Source organism: Suncus etruscus, chromosome 9 (genome assembly GCF_024139225.1).
Source record: "Suncus etruscus isolate mSunEtr1 chromosome 9, mSunEtr1.pri.cur, whole genome shotgun sequence".
Taxonomy (NCBI): domain Eukaryota; kingdom Metazoa; phylum Chordata; class Mammalia; order Eulipotyphla; family Soricidae; genus Suncus; species Suncus etruscus.
In genome coordinates this window covers 102,924,650-102,945,263 of record NC_064856.1, presented here as the reverse complement: position 1 = coordinate 102,945,263, position 20,614 = coordinate 102,924,650, and the positions used below count along the sequence as shown (strand labels likewise).

General features: G+C 36.6%; 1 protein-coding gene across 1 annotated transcript; it reads right to left on the bottom strand.

Annotated features, from left to right (window-relative positions):
- Nucleotides 1-272: 272 nt before the first annotated feature.
- Nucleotides 273-1,232, bottom strand: LOC126018735 (olfactory receptor 5A1-like). Its single transcript, XM_049780829.1, has one exon. It carries the CDS (start codon nucleotides 1,230-1,232, stop codon nucleotides 273-275), a length of 960 nt encoding a protein of 319 aa, XP_049636786.1.
- Nucleotides 1,233-20,614: the final 19,382 nt, after the last annotated feature.

Genomic DNA, 20,614 nt, shown 5'->3' with positions numbered 1-20,614 from the left:
GAAAGTATATGCAGAAATATTGACTAACTATAACTGAAGAAATTCTATTATAAACTCTAAAATAAAGAAATGAAGTAAAGTAAAAAAAAAAAAAAAACTAGTAACATTGTCTCAAAAAGTCATTTACTGATGCAGAAAACATAAGTGGAAATAAGATACTAGGCAGTCAGATTATCTTTTGTTTTTCTTAGATTTTATTGATGTACCAAAATTCATGTTCCAAACTGTTTTTTCCTGAGAGAGAAGAAAAATTTCTGCCATTTATTATAATTTTAGAGGTAGTTTTTTGCTCTTTCTGTCACCCTCTTGAGAGCGTCTTTGATCTCCTTGTTCCTCAGACTATAGATAAGAGGATTTAACATGGGGATAATATTAGCATAAAACACTGACAGCACCTTGTCTTGTTTCCTGGGGTGGCTAGAAGTAGGCTGAAAGTAAACAAATAAACCAGATCCAAAGTAGAGTGTCACAACAGCCAGGTGAGAGGCGCAAGTATTGAATGCCCTCAGACTGCCTTTAATAGATGATATTTTTAGGATGGAAGCTGCAATAAAACCATAGGATAATAAGATAAGAAAGAAAGAACCGAACCCAACAAATATAGATAGGAGAAAAATAATCATTTGCAGTATAAAGGTATTAGAGCAAGACAAAGGAAAAATACGTGTTATGTCACAGAAGAAATGCTCAATGATATTAGATCCACAGTAATCAAGATTAAAGCCAGGGACTGTTTGAACTAAGCTGCTAAAAAACCCACTCCCACAAGCACCAGTAACCATCTTCTTACACACATCTGGAACCATGATGGCAGAATACTGCAAAGGGTTACCAATAGCAACATATCTGTCATAGGCCATAACAGTCAAGAGACAACACTCAGATAAAGCCAGCCAAGACATGAAAAAGTACTGGGTAGCACAGGCAACAAAAGCAATTGTTTTTTGTTCTTTGAGGAAATCGGAAAGCATCCTTGGACTGATGGTCGTAGTATAGCAGATATCTAGGAATGACAGGAAACTAAGAAAGAAGTACATAGGTGTGTGCAGGTGAGAGTCCATTCTAATGAGGATGATCAGACTCAAGTTCCATATCAGGGTCACCAAATAGATCCCTAGAAAGATTGGGAAAAGAAGAAGTTGCAGCTCTTTATTTTCTGTAAGTCCCAGGAGCACAAACATGGACACAGAGGTGTGGTTTCTGGAATCTGCCACAGACCTGCCTGGTGCCATCTGCTAAAAATGAGAAGGGCATGCTTTCATTCACAGACATAAAATGTTTTTTTCTTATTATGGCTGAATAAATCTGCAAGCTTGACTCATGAGCATTGAAGGTTTAATGTGTGTTCCATATATAATAACTAAAGAGTTATACTGAATAAAACTAAAAAGATCTCTTGCATAGATATTATGGTCACACTCTGTGTGACAAAACAAAGGAATGACAAAAGGAAATAATGGCAAGCATTAGTACATGATTTACTAAATTATTTTTATTTAACCTTTCCACATTTTTGACATATATGAATATTGGAAAGAGACCCAAATAAGATAATTCTGTCATATCTCAACCCAGTGGTTTTTACCATGTATGGATCTAATGCTGTTTTAATGTTGAGTCACCTGGAGCCTCATATGACATGAGGCTCTAAGAATAAATTTTCAAAAATAAACTACCATTCAATTAATCTTGGAGATACATCATTCTTTCCCGTTTTATACAATCTTGAGACATAGAAAAATTTTGGCAAACAATAATGGAAATTGTCACACACCAAACACATACTTAGGAAATGATGTGAATGAACCTATAAAACCTTCAATATGTGAAGATGGAAATACCCTGATTTTTCCTATTGCAAGCAGATTTTTAGGATTGTAATTATTGATCTCTGTGCTTTTGATTTATTTTTAAAATCTTTTGTAAACTGGATTGCAGAGACAAAAGCACATCTGTAGGTAGTCAGGCATGGGAGGGGTTGTGAAATGTCACCTGGGGTCATGAAGATACCACTCATATTATTCTATTTTGTTAATTCTCCTTACTTTGGACTTATCACATCAATTTCCAGGCACTGCTTTTTACTTGTGATAATAGGGGAAATACAGTTTTCTATCACAGATATATCTACACTAATCATTCTAAAGTACCTTAGTTACAATGAACTGTCCTTAAATCGTGTATAATGTTATTTTTAAGAGAAAAATACAGGAACATTACAATAAATACATCAGGAAGCTTTTCTCTGCCGATGACTTTCTTACAATTCGTTTTCTTCCCTTTCTTTTTTAACATGGTGGGTTTGGGTCACACTTGGCAGTACTCAAGGGTTAATTTCTCTTGACTATTTGTACAGCAATAACTCCTAGAATGCTTGCAGACCACATGGGATGCTGGAGATAAAATCTAGGTTGACCACATGAAAGACAAACATCGTCCCTGATTTGCTATTGCTCCAGCTCCAAATTCTTTTCTTTTTAATTAAGTAGGCATGAATAGAAGATTTTATGTTAATGATCATTTCAAATTATGACAGAAAAACTTTGGGCAGCTTTACTTAATGTGTAATAATAATGATCTCATTAAGAATGGCCAAGTCATAGACTGATGTTTTTAATTATCTGAGTAGACATATTACTTCTTGTATATTTTTACTATCTTATAGATAAGTTTCGAATAGGACTGTCATAAATATTTGGGGAGATTTCTTCCAAATAGTTCTAGGTCACCAAAACCTAAAATTCGATCTATGGAGGTATGCGCACTTTGCCAAGTTACGTATATTTCAATAAGCAGTTTATAAAAGCCAGAGTGCTACTGACTGAAAAAATAAATAAATAAAACTGTGTAGCATGGGAACTTTAAAAGTGGCAGAATAATTCCACCTGTTCTTGGAGTTAGCACCTCTGAGTATCCGTATGACTCAATCTAGTATAATCACATACTTAGATTCTACAAAGACAGCACTGGAGAAATATCTGAGCATTTTCAAAGAACGGTAGACTAAAAGTTAGTACTTTATATCATTATAGAATGTCAAGCTTGTCTCTATTAAAAATATAAAGCTATTATTTTCATTTATATTTGGAATATATATACACATCCTTTATAGAGATGTATCATTTGGATCTTATCTAAAATGCATACTTTTAATGAAGCAAAATTTTTATGCTATCGTGAGGCAAAATACTCAAGCAAAACCTTAAATGTAAATCATAATTAGAATGGATAACATTGGTACTAAAGACAAAGATTTTTATTCTTGGAAGTGTCCTGAAAATTTAGTAAGTTATCTGTTGTTTTGATTCTGAATTAAGTTTTGAGCTTTTGCTAAGTGCCAGACTTTATAGACACTATCAAATTTAATTCAGTGCCATCTATTTTCCCCTTAATAGGTGAATAAGGAGAAGAAAGCCATTATCAAGATTACACTCTTAAAGTTGTGCGCTTAAAATCAATCTCCATCTAACCTCAGACTAATGCCACACCTGGTTGATTAAAGACCACTGATGAGCAGGAAAGTTGAGTAAGGAGAAAAAGAACCAAATGAATACCAATTGTACAGGGCAAAAGTCTGGTGAAGAGTCTCATAAAAAGTGAGCAGACTTCATCATAAGTCTGATGACCAGTGTGCAGACCATAAGCCTTGCTCTATAAGCTCCTACTCGAAGAGGAAGTGGCTGTTAGTATAGTACAAAATCCTCTGAACTTTTAGACAGTTGCTCTCTCACCTGTGTCCAGAATCCTGAGAAGAATATTTCTTTCCAAAGGCTGAAATTGTGTTCTAAATTCTGAAAGTATTTTCTGTAGTTTTACTGCACTTACAATGGAGTTTCTGTCCATATAAATATAACTGTGTAACAGAGATGATACACACAGCTACAGAACTTGTTGTAGATGATATAGGTGAAATAAAGAGACAATTAGAGAGGGGAATTCTCAAGGTATCTGCTCTCTTGAGTCATGAAGTTTTGGTCCCTGATCATTTTATGTCTCACTTGGTCATTCTCTTTTGGATCCTATCCCACTTCCCTAGTTTAATTTTCACCTCATAACTGTAACTTTACTTTTAATGAAGTTGGAATTCTTAATTAAATCCTGGCAGGATTTAAGTACTGTAATAATCAGTGAGTACCCAAGTTTTAAGTGCAGATTATAAACCCAGTACAGAACAAGATCCAGCTAGAAGGTAAATAGTTAATAACAATAGTCAAGATAGTTGCCTACTTCTCTTATTAGTAAAGAACGTTACGTATACACACTTTAATGTGTAATTATTTAGCCAAATCAAGCACAAATTAATTCATGAGGCAAGCATGGCATTATTTCTATTTGTAAATTAGGAAATTTAGGTGAAAAGGAATACAGTAAATGCAAATTTTAAACAGTATAACATCACTATAAGCCATGTCATTGAATTAGTCAATACAGTGTGTATTTCTCCTTGCCACTACTAATGTGACAAGCTATGTCAACTATGTGAGTTTTAGCGAAAAAATTTTTTTCAAACTTCTATATTATTATATACAAAAAAGAGACAAGTACTTTGCAAATAACTATACAAAGGAAATATATAAAACTAATTTGGCTCATAGAACATTTACCAATAAGGATAAAGAGTTCAAGTTTCAGGCAGAGAATGAGAAGGTTAAAACATTTCAGAAAACATTTTCTGAAACTAAATGCAGCCCCCATGAGTCTAGAAAACCATTGAGATGCAGAATGCTAGGCTCAGAACTGCTAAGGAGAAGAGGCTCCACTGGTGAAATAAAAAAGACCATCAACTGTTGTCTCCTTTGGCAATTATCCTTACTATGGAGGCAGAATAGGAAACTGTATGTAAACTCACTTTTTAGGGAAAAAAAAGTAATTCTATGTCCTATGTCTGACTGAAATGTTTTATTTTTATTTTAGAGATCATGTCCCTATTATGAAAAATTGTCCACAAGTCCATGCTTGTAACATTCTTTGTGTTTTTGCTTTCTGGAGTAGTTTGTTTCTGTCAAGCACACATGTCCCTCTCTACATTCCTCCCTTAATTTTCATATAAAAATGTACTATTTAAATTGATACTAGGACCTGTGTTTACAATTGGTTCATGTTGAAGATCTGTATGGGACTTTCTGTTATGTTCTAAGCCCTTCTTTCTTGAGGCCTGACCCAAACTTTTTGTCTTGAGGAACTTAAGGGGCCAGTTCAAGATCCTACAAAATCAGGAAATACTCTCATCTGTGTCCCCTCCCCAGTCTTGACCAATAGAATTACTGCAAACAGACAATTTTGTATTTAACTTTAGTGGTTTAATATTAGTTTGCACAATTCTGGGGAAATGCATAATGGTGTTAGCTATTGTAGTGAATGTTTTCAAATTATGGTGATATTCTATTGTGTATCTTATATAGAAACTTATTTTCAAACTGTATTATCTGTAGAAATGTTCTTGTGATTTTGTTTAGAGAAGTTTATGGGAAGGAAATTGACTGTTCTAGGCTTATTAACACTGCTTGTGTAAGAATGTTTAAGAATTTTCAAATTAAATATATCTGTGGAAAGGTTCTACTGTTTATGTTCAGAGAAGTCTAGAAAAATTTGAGAATGAGATATACAATTTAATCTTTAATGCTTTGAGTTCAGATCTGAGTTTCCAGCCTCTGGAGAGTCAAGTAGAACAAATTTATTAACTTTTCTCATTTTTTTGTTTTATTTAAAGCATAAATGTGGAAAATATAAAATTAACCTAGGTAAAAGTCTAACTAAGGCCATTCCCCCAAATTCCTGTTTTGGTATGTAAAACCACACCTGTTATAAAGGGCCTTCCCCCACACTGGTGGCTGGTGTTCTGGATAATCAAGAAAAAGTGCTGGATTTAGAGGAGGAGGAAGACACAGACAGGCAGCACAGGAAGAAAGACATGGCTAGGTCCACAGGTCTGGATGAACTCGGCAAAGAAAGCAGATGGTAGAGAGACTCATGACAAAGAAAAGCTCAGAGGAATAAAGTGAGCTGAATCCAATGAATATCTTTTCTGACTGTTGTGTATTATTTCTCCTCTGCTACTACCTTACCTTACTTCATCAGACCCATCTGCCTGAGGGGTTAGAAACATGGTGCCTGGGGCAGCCTTACCCAACTTGTAGACTTTATATTTTATATATTTATTCTACTGGGCACAAATGAGACTTTGTCCAAGATGAGCAAAGGAAGCCTTTGGGTTAGAGACTGCAATTGGTATGATAGTCCAGTCTCGAGAAACTGGAGAAGAAGCCAGCCCCAGGCTTCACAAGTCCTGAGAAGATGTTTTAACTATAGTAAACTAGGGCTTTTTAATAGAAACTGTATGATTCCTCCTGGACCTTCTTTCTTGAGACCTGACCCAAACTTCTTGTTTTGAGGAACTTAAGTAAGGGGCCAGTTCAAGATCCTACAAAATCAGGAAATACTCTCATCTGTGTCCCCTCCCCAGCCTTGACCAGTAGAATTACAATCAATAGACTTTCTGCAGTCTGCTACTGCAGGAAATTGTGCTTGGATAGCCCCTGCCCTGATACCATAATCATAACATTGAACTTGCTCCACTACAAGTTAAAATTTGGCATAAAGTAGTCAATTCTGCCACTATAGGCCTGCTCCTGGAAATAAGCAGTCTGACTCTTAATGGAATTACTGTTCATGTGGGGATAATAGATTCTAATCATGTTGGAGAAATTATATCATTTCAATGTCAACTGTTTGGATTTTTGAAAAGAGAGAAGATATTGTCCAGCTTCTGTTACTCCCCCGTGTGATGCTTGGTCACCCCGATTTCAATAGCACCAAACCTCTAACTACCTCTTCTGATCCCAGGTCAAGCACCCACCAATAACTCTTGAGATTCATGGGTAGAATTTTAAAGGGCATGTTTGTGTAGATGTCTTCCATAAATAACCCAAAGAATCAATAAAATATTTGTTGATCATATTCTGGTGTGCCATGTCATTTGAAATCACAAAGCTTTGGGTTTTTTAACCCAGAAATTGATATTAACATATTATCTTGGTGTTTCTCAGAGTACTATATTTGGTGTTGTGAGCTGGCCATGGGGAAGGAAGCATCTTATTGATGTACTATCTCTCAGGCCCTTAATTATTTAAAAAACTAATTTTTTGTTTGTTCATTGTGGGTTACAATGGTGCTCAGAGGTCATTCTTGACAGTTTTCAGTGGTACCAGTAATAAATCTGGGGTCTTAGCATTCCAGGGAAACACTTAACCCTTGGGCTCTCTGCAGCCCCTTATTTTAAACTTCTATATTTAATTTTGACAATACAATGTTGTTAGTAGGCAAGAGTATAGCATAGTAGGTATTTGCCTTGCGTTCAGCTGGCCAGGATTCAATCCATGGCATTTCCTAAGTTCCCTCAAGTCCTGATAGGACTTGAGGAGTGATACCTAAGCATAGATCCTGAATAAATCCTAAAGCATAACCCAGGAGTGGCCCCCAAAAAATTTTTGCTTCACTCATAAACATTATTTTAAAGCAATTATATTCAAAAGCATATGTGTGTTGATGTAATGGCAGTTGGATTTAGGCACACCCCTTGAATACCCTCACTGTAATGGATAGTTGAACTTGGACATGCCACCTGGACAGGCCCTTTGGACACACAACCCTTGTCGTGTCAGGTATAAAAGGAAAAAAATGGAGCATTGGCAGGGGGCCCAGGAGAATAACCAGAGCATCACCCGCTAGTCCCCAGGGCTTGGAGATAACACATTGGAAGAGATGCTGCCTGCTTTGTATCTACTCCTCTATTTCTCTCCCTTGAACCTTCGCCTTCCCTGCCACCTTTGGCAAGTGAATTTCTTTCTCTCTTTCTCTCTCCCACTCTCTGAAACCCCTAGATGATGGCAGAAGGCCTCACACTCCAAGAGGAATAAAAAGGGATTGTTGGTCTTTCTATCTCTATCTCTCGCCATCCATTTCTCTCAATTTCTCTTTCAGTTTCTCTCTCTCTGTTTCTCTCTCAGTTTCTCTCTCTGTTTCTCTCTCTCAGTTTCTCTCTCTGTTTCTCTCTCTCAGTTTCTCTCTCAGTTTCTCTCTCAGTTTCTCTCTCTCAGTTTCTCTCTCTCTCAGTTTCTCTCTCTCTCAGTTTCTCTCTCTCTCAGTTTCTCTCTCTCAGTTTCTCTCTCTCTCTCTCTCTCTCTCTCTCTCTCTCTCTCTCTCTCTCTCTCTCTCTCTCTCTCTCCCAGGAGAGCAGTTCTACAAGTTGGCATTTCTTGGTGAGCTCTTGCTCTCACACTGCAGCTGTGCCCAGGGTCCTCTGCAAATCTTGCAGCATGATCCCTGGCAGCCTAGGGTGTTTGCATCCCTGACAGCCTTGTGTACTTGCATCTAAGCAGCAGCCAAGCAGCAGAAGGATGCTGTTTACTATATATGTGTGCAATTTAGCAGTATAAAAATTAGTTTTAATATATAACATAAAAAGTACAGAAAAAGCCACAAAGTACATTAATAGAAATCATATGTATGGATAGTAAATATAATTTCTGTTTTACAAGTCAAACTTTCTGAGATTCAGGATGGTGCATGGATACAATGAGAAGAATGTGGCTGGCTTCAGTGTGCCCAGAATTCAACAATCATATAGTTACTCACATGAAGATGTACAGAGTACTATAACAAAATACAAACTTATGTACTTATGTAAATACAATCTATTCATGTACTTATGTTCTATAAATGTCAATATAATATATTTGATGTTTAATTCAAAAACTGTATAAAATATTTCTATAGATTTTCTTAGCTTGATTCAGTTTTCATGGTGATGCCTCCATATTATGGAAAAGATTTTATTCAAGATTTTGATATCTCTTATCAGTTCATATATTGGGTATCAATACCACCTATCTGAACACACAATTTAGAAGATCATATCTGAAGTCTTGTATGGTTCCAGGGAACCTTCCACCAAAAATATTCCTTGCCAATTGTGCCCAGAAATGAATTACTCTGTTATCCAGTAACCTCTGAAAATATCCCTTATTGAAATTTCTGTGGCCTCTTCTTATTCATTCTTTTATTTCATCTCTTTATCTCAATTTACCATACTAGAAAAAATAAATTTTATAGCAATAGAGACAGACTAGTTTTTCTACCTTTTCTCTTCTATTCATTTTCTCAACAATTTATCTCAATATTTGTAATGATTTAAATTTTTAATTTTCCCATTTTAATTTTGAAAAATTTTTATTAAAATTGAATAGATTGTGGATAATTAAAAAGAAAGAAAGAAAATACAGAAATTATGTGAAAAACTCTCTGTGGGTGGACACTCTAAATTCTTAATTTTCCACATCTCATAAGTATATGCAACCTATGACTTCAGACCATACATACATATTAATTTAAACAGAAAATATGTTATTTATTTATTTTCATTTTTGATTTCTGTTGAAGAAACAGGTTTACAATAGTGTTATTTCTAATGCTTTTAGTGTACAAAATAACTGCATCTCAACCACCACCAAGAAGCCAAAGACTCTCTACAACTGTACTTATGTCATTTATATTCCTTTATTTCTTTCCCCATCTCCATGCCATCTCAAACTCAGTAACTTCCTGACTATTGAAAAAATACAAGGTTTTGTTTTCTTTGGACACTGTTCATTTCTAGCTCATTTTATAATTTATACACCACATCTGAGTGCAATCATCTGACATTTTGACATCTTATAAGTTTCTCCAAGTTGTAGAAAATATAAGATTTCACTTTACTTACAACTGAGTTGTTTTACATTGTAAGTACATATCACTTTTTTTTTTTTTGGTTTTGGGGCCACACTGACCAGTGCTCATGGGTTACTCCTGGTTCTGCACTCAGAAATCATTGCTGGCAGGCTCAGGGTATCATATGGATGCTGGGAATCGAAATGTGTCTGTCTGGGGTTGGCCGCATGCAAGGCAAATGATCTATGGCTGTGCTATTCCTCAGGGCCCGAAATCACATTTTTTATTTATACATTAATAAGCCTTTGGACATTTGCATTAGTTTTAGACCTTGGCTACTTTAAATAGTGCTGCGATGAACATAGCTTTGAATATTTAGTGCAAAAAACATTCTATTTAATGTTTTAATTTCTTGACATAAATGCCAAGAAGTGGAAAAAGGGCACACAGGGTTTGAAAAACTGAAATCTTTCCTTATTCATTTGGCTACACTCAGTACACTCAGTTGTGCTCAGGACTTAACCATGACTTTGTTCAGATGTGACTCTTGGTAGCGTTCATGGCTGATGATGCACATTGCCTCAGTTGTAGAATCAGGATCGGCTCAGTACAAGGCAAAATTTGACCCTTATATTAGCTCTCCTCTCCTTAAAATTTGTAAGCTGATTACACTGCTAAAATAATTTAGTGGTGACACAAGATTTTTTTTTAAATCTTGCTTTCTTGTAACAACATAAATGTATCATAAAGTGATTCTACTTAATAAAAGGTCTGAATACATAGTTTCTACGTTTAAGGTGCTGACCTTGCATGAAGTCATCTGAGATTTGATTGATAGCACGACAGATGGTCCCCAAACCATCATCAGGAATGAACCATGAACCAGGATGAATTGAAATCTTAGCACTACCAGAGTGGACAGAAAGCCAAAATGCTGATCTTACTACTAGTAATTAAAAATAAAAATAAATAAGAATGGTTAAGAAAGAAAATATCATTGATAAAAGGCTTCATTCTATGTGGAATAAAAAAAGCAAAACAAAGAAGAATAAAAGAAGACACAACAAAATTATTTAGTCTTTTAATCGAAAATGGTGCTAATCAGAAGGGAGAGGTTGGGAAAGTCATTATGATCATGATGGATGCAGTTTAATATATACATTTATTTAGGCAACAGAAATCCCCAATAAATGAATATAATTTAGAAATATCTTCTTAAATTAAATTCATTTAAAAGGTAATTAAACAAAATAAGCATAACTACACCCAGATTTCATCTTTTAATTTTCTTCATTTCACAAGCCCAATGACAAACAGAAAATTATTTTGTACCTAAATCTGAGTTTCAAATAAATAATTCATGCATAAACATTATATTTTGATCTTTCTTTTAGTTTCTGACTTGTTCAGGCAATGAAATTTTTATTATATAAACATAAAAAATAAAGCACATTATTTTTGCTAAAGTTAAAGTGCTGCCTTTTTTATTCCCCTCCTGAATGCCTCTTTGATTCATTTGTTCCTTAAACTATAAATTAGAGGCTTCAACATGGTAATAATAATAACATAGAACACTGACAGGATCGTGTCTTGCTTATCGAGTGGCCAGAACTAGGGTGTCCATACACAGCAAGGGCCGTACCATAGAAGAGGGTCACTACTGCCAAGTGGGAGGCACAGGTATTGAAGGCCTTCAAACTACCTTTGAGAGACAATATTTTCAGAATGGAAGCTGCAATGTAACCATAGGATAGCAGGATAATGAGCAAAGACCCAAAGCCAACTAATGTAGCTACTAAAAAAAGAGTTATTTGGCTGATGAAAGGACTGGAACAAGATAAGGTAACAATCTCGGGAACATTACAAAAGAAATGCTGAATGATGTTTGCTCCACAGTAGTGCAGATTAAAGGAGGGAATTGTTTCAGCTAAACCACAAATCAAACCAGTTTCAAGAGACCCAGACTATCATCTGACAGAGTCTAGGCGCCATGATGGCGGTGCTGCAGATGATTCCCAATAGCCACGTATCTGTCATAGACCCTGGAAGTTAAGATCCAGCACTCAGCCTGACCCATGCAAGCTGCAACAAAATACCGAGTGGCATAGGCAATAAGGGAAATTGTTTTTTTGGCCTCTGAAGAAATATGAAAGCATCCTTTGACTGATAGAAGTAGAATAACAAACATCTATCTATAAGTGAAAGGACACTAAGAAAATTACGTAGGTGTATGCAAGTGAGAGTATGTCCTAATTAGGGTAATTAGATTCAGGTTGGATGTTAGGGTGACCATGTAGGTTCCTAGGAATATTAGAAAGAGAATATGTTGCAGGTCTCTATTATTTGATATTCCCAGAAGAATAAACATAATAGCAGATGTGTGATTGTTCTGTCTTTCCATGCACCTGCTTTGCACCATTTCCTGAGAAAAAGGTAAATCAGGAATTTATTTCTTAAAACACAATTACAGAAATATTCTTCATTTTGTTTTATAATTCATACAAATGAATAATCACCCATTTTATCAATGCTGTATTAATTTTTCAGTATAATCACAACCTTAATGGCAAACATTTTGTATAAATATTTTCACTCTGTCCTGAGAGACAATACTGGTAGTTAAGTATCATTAGAAAATTATCTCACAACATGCCTTAATTTCATGTTTTACCTTTTAAAAATAACAAATATATGAGATTTGGAAATATGCCAAATTGGGATGAAAATATCACATTCATTTACAAAGAATACACAGAAATTATTTTTCTTTCTATGGCTAGGGTTGGCTTGCCAACTCTCAAGGGCTGCTTCTTGCTTGTGCCAAATACCAGAAAGTAGAGCCATAGATCTATTCTTCTCCTGAAAAGACCTGTAATCAGTGTTACATATTAGATCATGATAAACTTACTTTTGATAGGAAATTGCATTACATAAGTCAACTAATACATTAAGTCAAGTTCTTGATCAATGAATTATATTAAAAAGCTTTACTTCTTTTGTATGTGGGGGGTAATTTAAACCACAACTAACTATAATCAGGGCACTTGCCCTTGGGATTGAGTTTATGGGTCACTTCTGGAGGACATCAGCTGACCAAATGCATTGCTATGGTCAAACCAAGTCAGCTGAGTGAAAGGAAAGCACCTTGACCCTTTACTACCTCTCCTGCCCCTATTTATTTATTTATTTATTTATTTATTTATTTATTTATTCTGGAGAAAACAAAGCCAGTGGTAGTCAGGGCTTACTCCTGACTTTGTGTTTGGCATCAATCCTAAAGCTACTCAGAGGACCATATGTGGTGTTGGAAATTCAACCAGGAATCAGCTAGATTCAAAGCAAGAGCTTTAATCTTTGTATTAACTCCTCTGCAACTCTTTTCTTTTTAACATTCTGGTAATAAAGGCTCCCCTTTCCCGAACAACACCAGAAGTAATTCCTGAGTGAAGAGCCTGGAGTAACCCCTGTGCACTGCTGGGTGTGGCCCCAAACATAAACAAACAAAAACAGAGACATCCATAGCTATGAAATTCAATATAAACCCATTACTTCTAGAATGAGGATAATGGACTGGCACCCATGATATATATATTTTTTATGTTAAAATTTGGAAATCTTGAGAAAAAAATTCTCCTGTAGAATTTTGTCCACATGTGCATTAACTCCTAAGAAAGTTTGGAGAAGAAAAGGTGACCATTATAAATATTTATAGTAAAGTCCATTATGTGGGTTAAAAGTCTTTCCAATTCTGGTTCAGGGAACATGGTGTATTCTGGGTTTCTGCAGGGTACAAAATAAATTTTAAAAGGCCAAGAAACTATTGATAAAAGGGACATATAATTTAGTAAAGTGAAGAAGACAGGAGACCAAGAATATCTTTGTGGAAGAGGCCAGCTCTGTTATTCTTTGCTATTTCCCCTAATAACATGATAATTAAAATCTCCAAAGATGGCATTAAAAATCAATTTCAGTAAAAGTATGGAAAGTAATTATTTAGGCCAATGGAAAACAAAAAAGAGCAGGGATAGCCATTCTTATATAAGACCAAATTGCATTCAACCTCAAGAAAGTGATCAGAGACAAAGAGGGTCCACTACTTACTGATCAGAAGAACATTAAATTAAGAAGTACTGACCCTGGTCAATATCTATGCACCTAATGTAGAGCCAGCAAAATATGTGAGACAACTGCTTGCAAACCTGGAGAAACACATGAAGAGAAATGTGATAATAGCAGGGGACCTCAATACTTCACTATCACCACTGGAGAGGTCCACCAAACAGAAAAGTAGCAAAGAAATAAGAACTCTAAATGAAAAATTAGAAGATCTAGGTCTAATAGTCTTATATAGAAACCTCCATCCCCAGAAAGCAGAATACACATTCTTCTCAAGCCCACATGGAACCTTCTCCAGAATAGACCATGTCTTAGGATACAAAGCCAACCTATATAAGACCACAAATGTAAGGATCATTAGAAGTACCCTATCAGATCACTGTGCAACAGAGGTCAAAATTGACTTCAAGAAGAAGCAATGGAGAAAAACTAATACCTGGAGATTAAACAACATGCTGCTCAACAACAGCTGGATCAAAGAACAACTCAAGGAAGAAATAAAAATATTCCTTGAGACAAATGATAATGAAGAGACAACTTGTCAAAAGTTGTGGGACACGGCAAAAGCAGTAATTAGGGGGAAACATAGCAATACAGTCCTATGTCAAGAAACAGGAAAACGACAAAATCAACAGTTTAAAGGATCACCTCAAGGAATTGGAACAACAGCAGCAGAGAAATCCAACCACAACCAGAAGGCAAGAAATAATAAAAACCAGAGCAGAAATAAACAACATAGAAACTAAGAAAACAATACAAAAAATCAATGAGACCAGGAGTTGGTTTTTTGAAAAAATAAACAAGATAGACAAACCACTGGCAGAACTCACCAAAACAAAAAAGAGGGAAAACACCCAAATCAGTAGGTTCACAAATGAAAGTGGAGAGATTACAACAGAACCCCAAGAAATACAACATATCATGAGATCATATTATGAACAACTATACTCAGCTAGGCTAGAGAACCCAGTAGAAATTGACAGATTCTTGGAAAAATACCATCTTCTGAGATGGAAAAGGAAGAACTAGAAACCCTAAACAGACAAGTCACCTCAGAGGAAATTGAAGATGTAATTAAGAAACTCCCTAAGAACAAAAGTCCAGGCCCAGATGGATTTACAGGTGAATTCTATCAAACATTCCGAGAAGACTTACTGCCACTTTTCCATAGGCTCTTCCAAACCATAGAAAAAACAGGAATCCTCCCCAACTCCTTTTATGAGACTAATATTACACTCATTCCCAAAGATGGCAAAGACACCACCAAGAAAGAAAACTACAGACCAATCTCATTAATGAACATAGATGTAGAGATACTCAACAAAATCTTAGCAAACCGAATCCAGCACTTCATCAGAAAGATCATACATCATGACCAAGTGGGATTTATATCAGGAATGCAAGGTTGGTTCAACATACGCAAATCAATCAACATAATACATCACATCAACAACAAGAAAGTCAAAAACCACATGATCATATCAATCGATGCAGAGAAGGCGTTTGACAAAATCCAACACCCTTTCATGTTAAAGACACTCAGCAAAATAGGATTAGAAGGAACCTTCCTCAAGATAATTACAGCTATCTATGAAAAGCCTACAGCCAACATTATACTTTTTTTTTTTTTTTGTGGTTTTTGGGTCACACCCGGCAGTGCTCAGGGATTATTCCTGGCTCCAGGCTCAGAAATTGTTCCTGGCAGGCACGGGGGACCATATGGGACGCCGGGATTCGAACCGATGACCTCCTGCATGAAAGGCAAACGCCTTACCTCCATGCTATCTCTCCGGCCCCGCCAACATTATACTTAATGGCAAGAAACTAGAAGCATTCCCACTAAGGTCAGGAACTAGGCAAGGCTGTCCACTCTCTCCACTATTATTCAATATAACCTTAGAAATCCTAGCAATAGCAATCCGACAAGAGAAGGGAAACAAAGGAATCCAAATTGGGAAAGAGGAACTCAAACTATCTCTATTTGCAGACGATATGATGATACACATCAAAACCCCTAAAGAGTCCACAGTAAAATTCCTAGAAACAATTAACCAATACAGCAAAGTGGCTGGATACAAAGTCAATACACAAAAGACAGTAGCGTTTCTATATACAAACAACGAAGTCAAGGAGAGAGAGATTAAAAATACAATTTCATTTAAAATAGTATCAAAAATATCAAGTACCTAGGAATCAACTTTACAAGGGAAGTGAAGGACCTATACCAGGGAACTTTCAAAACACTTCAGAAAGAAATTGAAGAGGATATAATGAAATGGAAGAACATCCCATGCTCATGGATAGGTAGAATTAACATAGTCAAAATGACTATCCTACCCAAACTACTATATAGATTTAATGCAATCCCTATTCAAATTCAGACAGCATTCTTTAAAGAATTAGAACAATCAATCACAAAATACATCTGGAACCACAAAAGACCCAGGATAGCCAAACACATACTGAAAAACAAGAAACTGGGTGGCATCTCCTTATCTAACTTGAAACTATACTATAAAGCCATAGTGATAAAAACAGCATGGTACTGAAACAGACCAGACCTCAGACTAGTGGGTCAGAACAGAATTCCCAGACATAAACCCCCAGATATACAGCCAACTAATATTTGATAAAAGAGGCAAGAACTTGAAATGGAACAAAGAAAGTCTATTCAACAAATGGTGTTGATACAACTGGAAAACCACATGTACAAAAGTGAAAATTGACCCATACTCACTCCTTATACAAAAGTCAACTCAAAATGGATCAAAGACCTTGAAATCAGACCTGAATCTATAAAGTTTATCGAGAATAAAATAGAACACTCGAAGACCTATATATCAAAAAGGTCTTCGAGGATGGAGCACCAATGGCAAAAATGTTATCATCAAACATAAACAAATGGGACTACATCAAACTAAAAAGCTTCTGCATGGTGAAAAAAATCTTACTTAACCAAGAAGACAGTTAACAGAATGGGGGAAAAATCTTTTCACTCGACATATCAGATAAAGGACTGATATCTAGAACATACAAAGCACTCAGAAAGCTGAGCCCCCCCAAAGCCAAATAAAGCCATAAAAAATGCGGAGACGAAATGAATAGACACTTCTCTGAGGAAGACAGAAGTATGGCCAACAAACACATGAAAACATGCTCACCTTCACTCATCCTCAGGGAGATCCAAATCAAGACAACAATGAGATACCACATTACACCAGTGAGGATGGTTCAGATAAAAAATATAATGGGAACAATCTCTGTTGGTGGGGATGCGGTATGAAAGGCACTCTCATCCACTGCTGGTGGAAATGCCCCCTAGTCCAACACCTATGGAGAACAGTCTGGAGAGTGCTCAAAGAACTCAGAATTGAGCTACCATTTGACCCAAAAATTGCTCTCCTAGGTATATACCCCCAAGTTGGAAGGACATTCATTCCAAAATACATGTACACCCCACTATTTATCACAACACTCAGTGTAACAGCCAAGTCTTGGAACCAATCTCGATGTCCAACAACAAGTGAATGGATCATTAAGATGTGGTATCTATACACAATGGAATAATACATGGCAGTCAGAAATGATACAATCACAGACTTTGCAGCAATGTGGATGGACCTAGAACATATCATGTTAAACGAAATAAGTCAGAAGACAAAAGATAAACACAGAATGATAGCACTATTCTGAAGCACCTAGAACATACACCTTATATACAACTAATACTTAACAATCAAATAACACGTTTAACAGGGTAGAAACTCCAAACATTGTAACAGTCAACATATACTTGGGAGAAGTGCCTAAAATACATGAAAAAGGAACAACACAAACTCTGGACTACACATTATACCACAAAGAAACCAGCAACAGCAGAAATAGCAGCATAGAGAGAAAAGGTATGTAATCAGCCTTCTACTACAAATGCCCATAATAATCCCGTAGGTCTCTTATACAGGATCGCAGGTAAAGAATATCACGGAAAATCACTGACTCCAATGGAAACATCTCATAACACTATGTTTTAATACCTTAATCTTACTATATTTAAAATAACCTCTTAACTTTTCTGTCCATAGGCATTCTTGGATACAAAGGGTGGACAAATTAAGATGGCATCTCGGGGCTCAGTCAACGAGATACCATACCCAGCTTGCACTATGAGAATGTCCCGAGAAAACTCTTTAACATACACTTTATCTCTAGGTTATACCTTCTTTTACGATTTGAAGCATGTGACCAGTCAGACCACCGAAGCAGCAACTGTGACATACAGATTTAAACTACAGGCCCTACTCATCGAAAACATTCAAGCAAACTAGCATTTCCTTGATATTTTATCCTCTCTCGCACTACTTTCTTTTTTCTTTTTCTTTTCTTCTCTTTTCTCTTTTTTCTTTTCTCTTCTCCCTTTCTTTCTAATATATTTTCTCTTTTCTTCTTTCCTACCCCTTCCATATACTTTCCCCTTTCCCCCCTTTGGAAATCCAACTATCCCTTCACCCCTCAATCCCATTCAGACCTCCCACTGTATTAAAACTCTTCACCCTCAGTTCTTAATCCATTAGGCATCAAGACTGACCTCCTACCCCAACAAACCAGTACCCAGCACCCAAGCGAAAGGACACCCAGTCAAACCCACACCTCGCCCCCTGCAAGAAAAGGCAACCAACTCCCTGTGGACTCATGCTGCGCAGCCCTCCCTACCAACTCCCCCTAACGTGGACTGTTACTTGAAACCGGACTTAGCTCTAGTATCCCCAAGGCAAGAACTCTTCTAAGACCTCCCTGCCGCAAATCTTTTGCCAATCTGAAGAAGGTCAGGGGGTGTGATGGAAAGGTGCCTGGGAACCCATGCACCACAGAAAATCCCAAAAGACAATGGGGAAACCTATACTTCAACATAAGTATAAGACCTGTATTACACCACCTCTTTACCTGCTTTTACCCAAAAGTAATGTAGTCTCTTGCATCACTTTGTTCCTTTAATTACTTTAATTCATTTTTTTTAAATTTTGTTCTACATATACATATGTGAGCACATATATTTTTATTCCTATTTTTATCTTTTTTGGATGTGTGACCTGTTTCTGTTTTCTTCTCTCTTCACCCCCAAATGCAATGACAATATAATGTAGCACCATTTCTCTCTGCAAAGGCACACTAAAAATAAGGGAAATCTTACATATAAAAAAGAGCTCTTATCTACTAGGGATAAGAACTCATACTTGTTTACAATACAGGGATATCTCCCACCTTGAAAATATGTCACACGGACCGAACTTAGACCTCAGGTGATTAGACACCATCCATCCAGCCTTGAACCCTGGATCCCAGACATAGAATCGACACAGTTCTTCACAACAGCTACAGGAAACAAATCCCATCCGGGACATCCTTAATACTGCTGGTCCACCAACAAGTGCCAGCTCTAATATGATATCCTGACAACGAGGAAAATGGGAGCAACTTGACCTAAGAGCAGGTTATCCTACCTCACCAGCTAATGATAAGACAAAATCAGAAGACTTGTCACCCTTTGGTCAGTCCAAAAGCCAAGATCGCGATTTACAGATGACTGGCTGCTAGAACCATGACTGGACTATATATATCTTGGGACCAATAAAAAAGCCCTAGTCTAGGGTTTGAACTACGACCTGCACAACAACCATGTTCCCCAGTTCCAAAGGTCTGGCAGAGACAATTGCAATGGAATGGGGCTTCTGGAAACACAATGAAAGACTCTATCCTGGGTTCCATCCTAGGATCAGTGTAAGACCAAGACCACCAATCACAGAAGATGGATTAAAATGACACTGAGGGAACAGAACTTCTAAAACCACAAAGAAAGACTTCATCATAAGTCCCAGTCCTGAACCTGTGCAGATACTGAGATCTCTAGATACAGAGGTCTGATTTTATCACCCAGGACGGAGCAGAAGTCTTCCAAACACCATGAAAGCACCACCGGGAGAGTAAATGAACCTGAACAGAGTCTATAGTTATTCCCATGACAATATACTCCAAGGGTGGAGAAACCCCATATCTCTTAGGCCAAGTGAATTCCTTTTCAAATGACCCCAATATTTACTGTGCCAGTGCAGGAGGGAAAAAAAGGCAAAAAACACAAAACATTTTTTATTTTTATATATTATTTTTTATCTTCATTTATTATTATTATTTTATTTTTATTTACCTATCTATTTTTGGTCGATTTCTTTGTTTTGGTGTGGTTATTGAAGTTGTTGTGCCCATTTATATTTATTTCTTCTTCTTTTCTTTTCTTTCTTTATGTGCTCTGCCATGTTTTTTATCTCAAGACCATGGCTTTTTTTTGTGGTGCTAATCATTATTGTTGGAGTGCTCACTGGATATTTGACACTTCTTTTTGTACTGTTGGGGTATTTCATCTTCTCTTTCTCCTTCATCTCTCAAACCGACGATGAGAGCCTCTAGTCTAGAAGGATTCTGCCCATGTTCGGCGTATTAGACTTTTACCCCAGTTTATTACTTTTCTCTTCTTCAAACAAAGCCACATAACTTGAACTATCTAGTCCTGCCTCCCAGTTAGAGGGGAAATAAGGGAGGCACCAAGACCAAGACTACTAAGTAATAAGCTAGACACAGAGGGGACCACCCCGGGGGTGAGGGAGGAGGATATGGGAGGTAGGACGAAAACGGAGGTGTAGGGAGGACAAATCGATGATGGGAATCCCCCTGATTTTATGTAAATATGTACCTAAAATATTACTGTCAACAATATGTAACCCACTATGATCAAAATAAA

Bases quoted from the DNA above. Each gene is read 5' to 3' on its own strand.
- LOC126018735 (XM_049780829.1), bottom strand. From the start codon at position 1,232: ATGGCACCAGGCAGGTCTGTGGCAGATTCCAGAAACCACACCTCTGTG.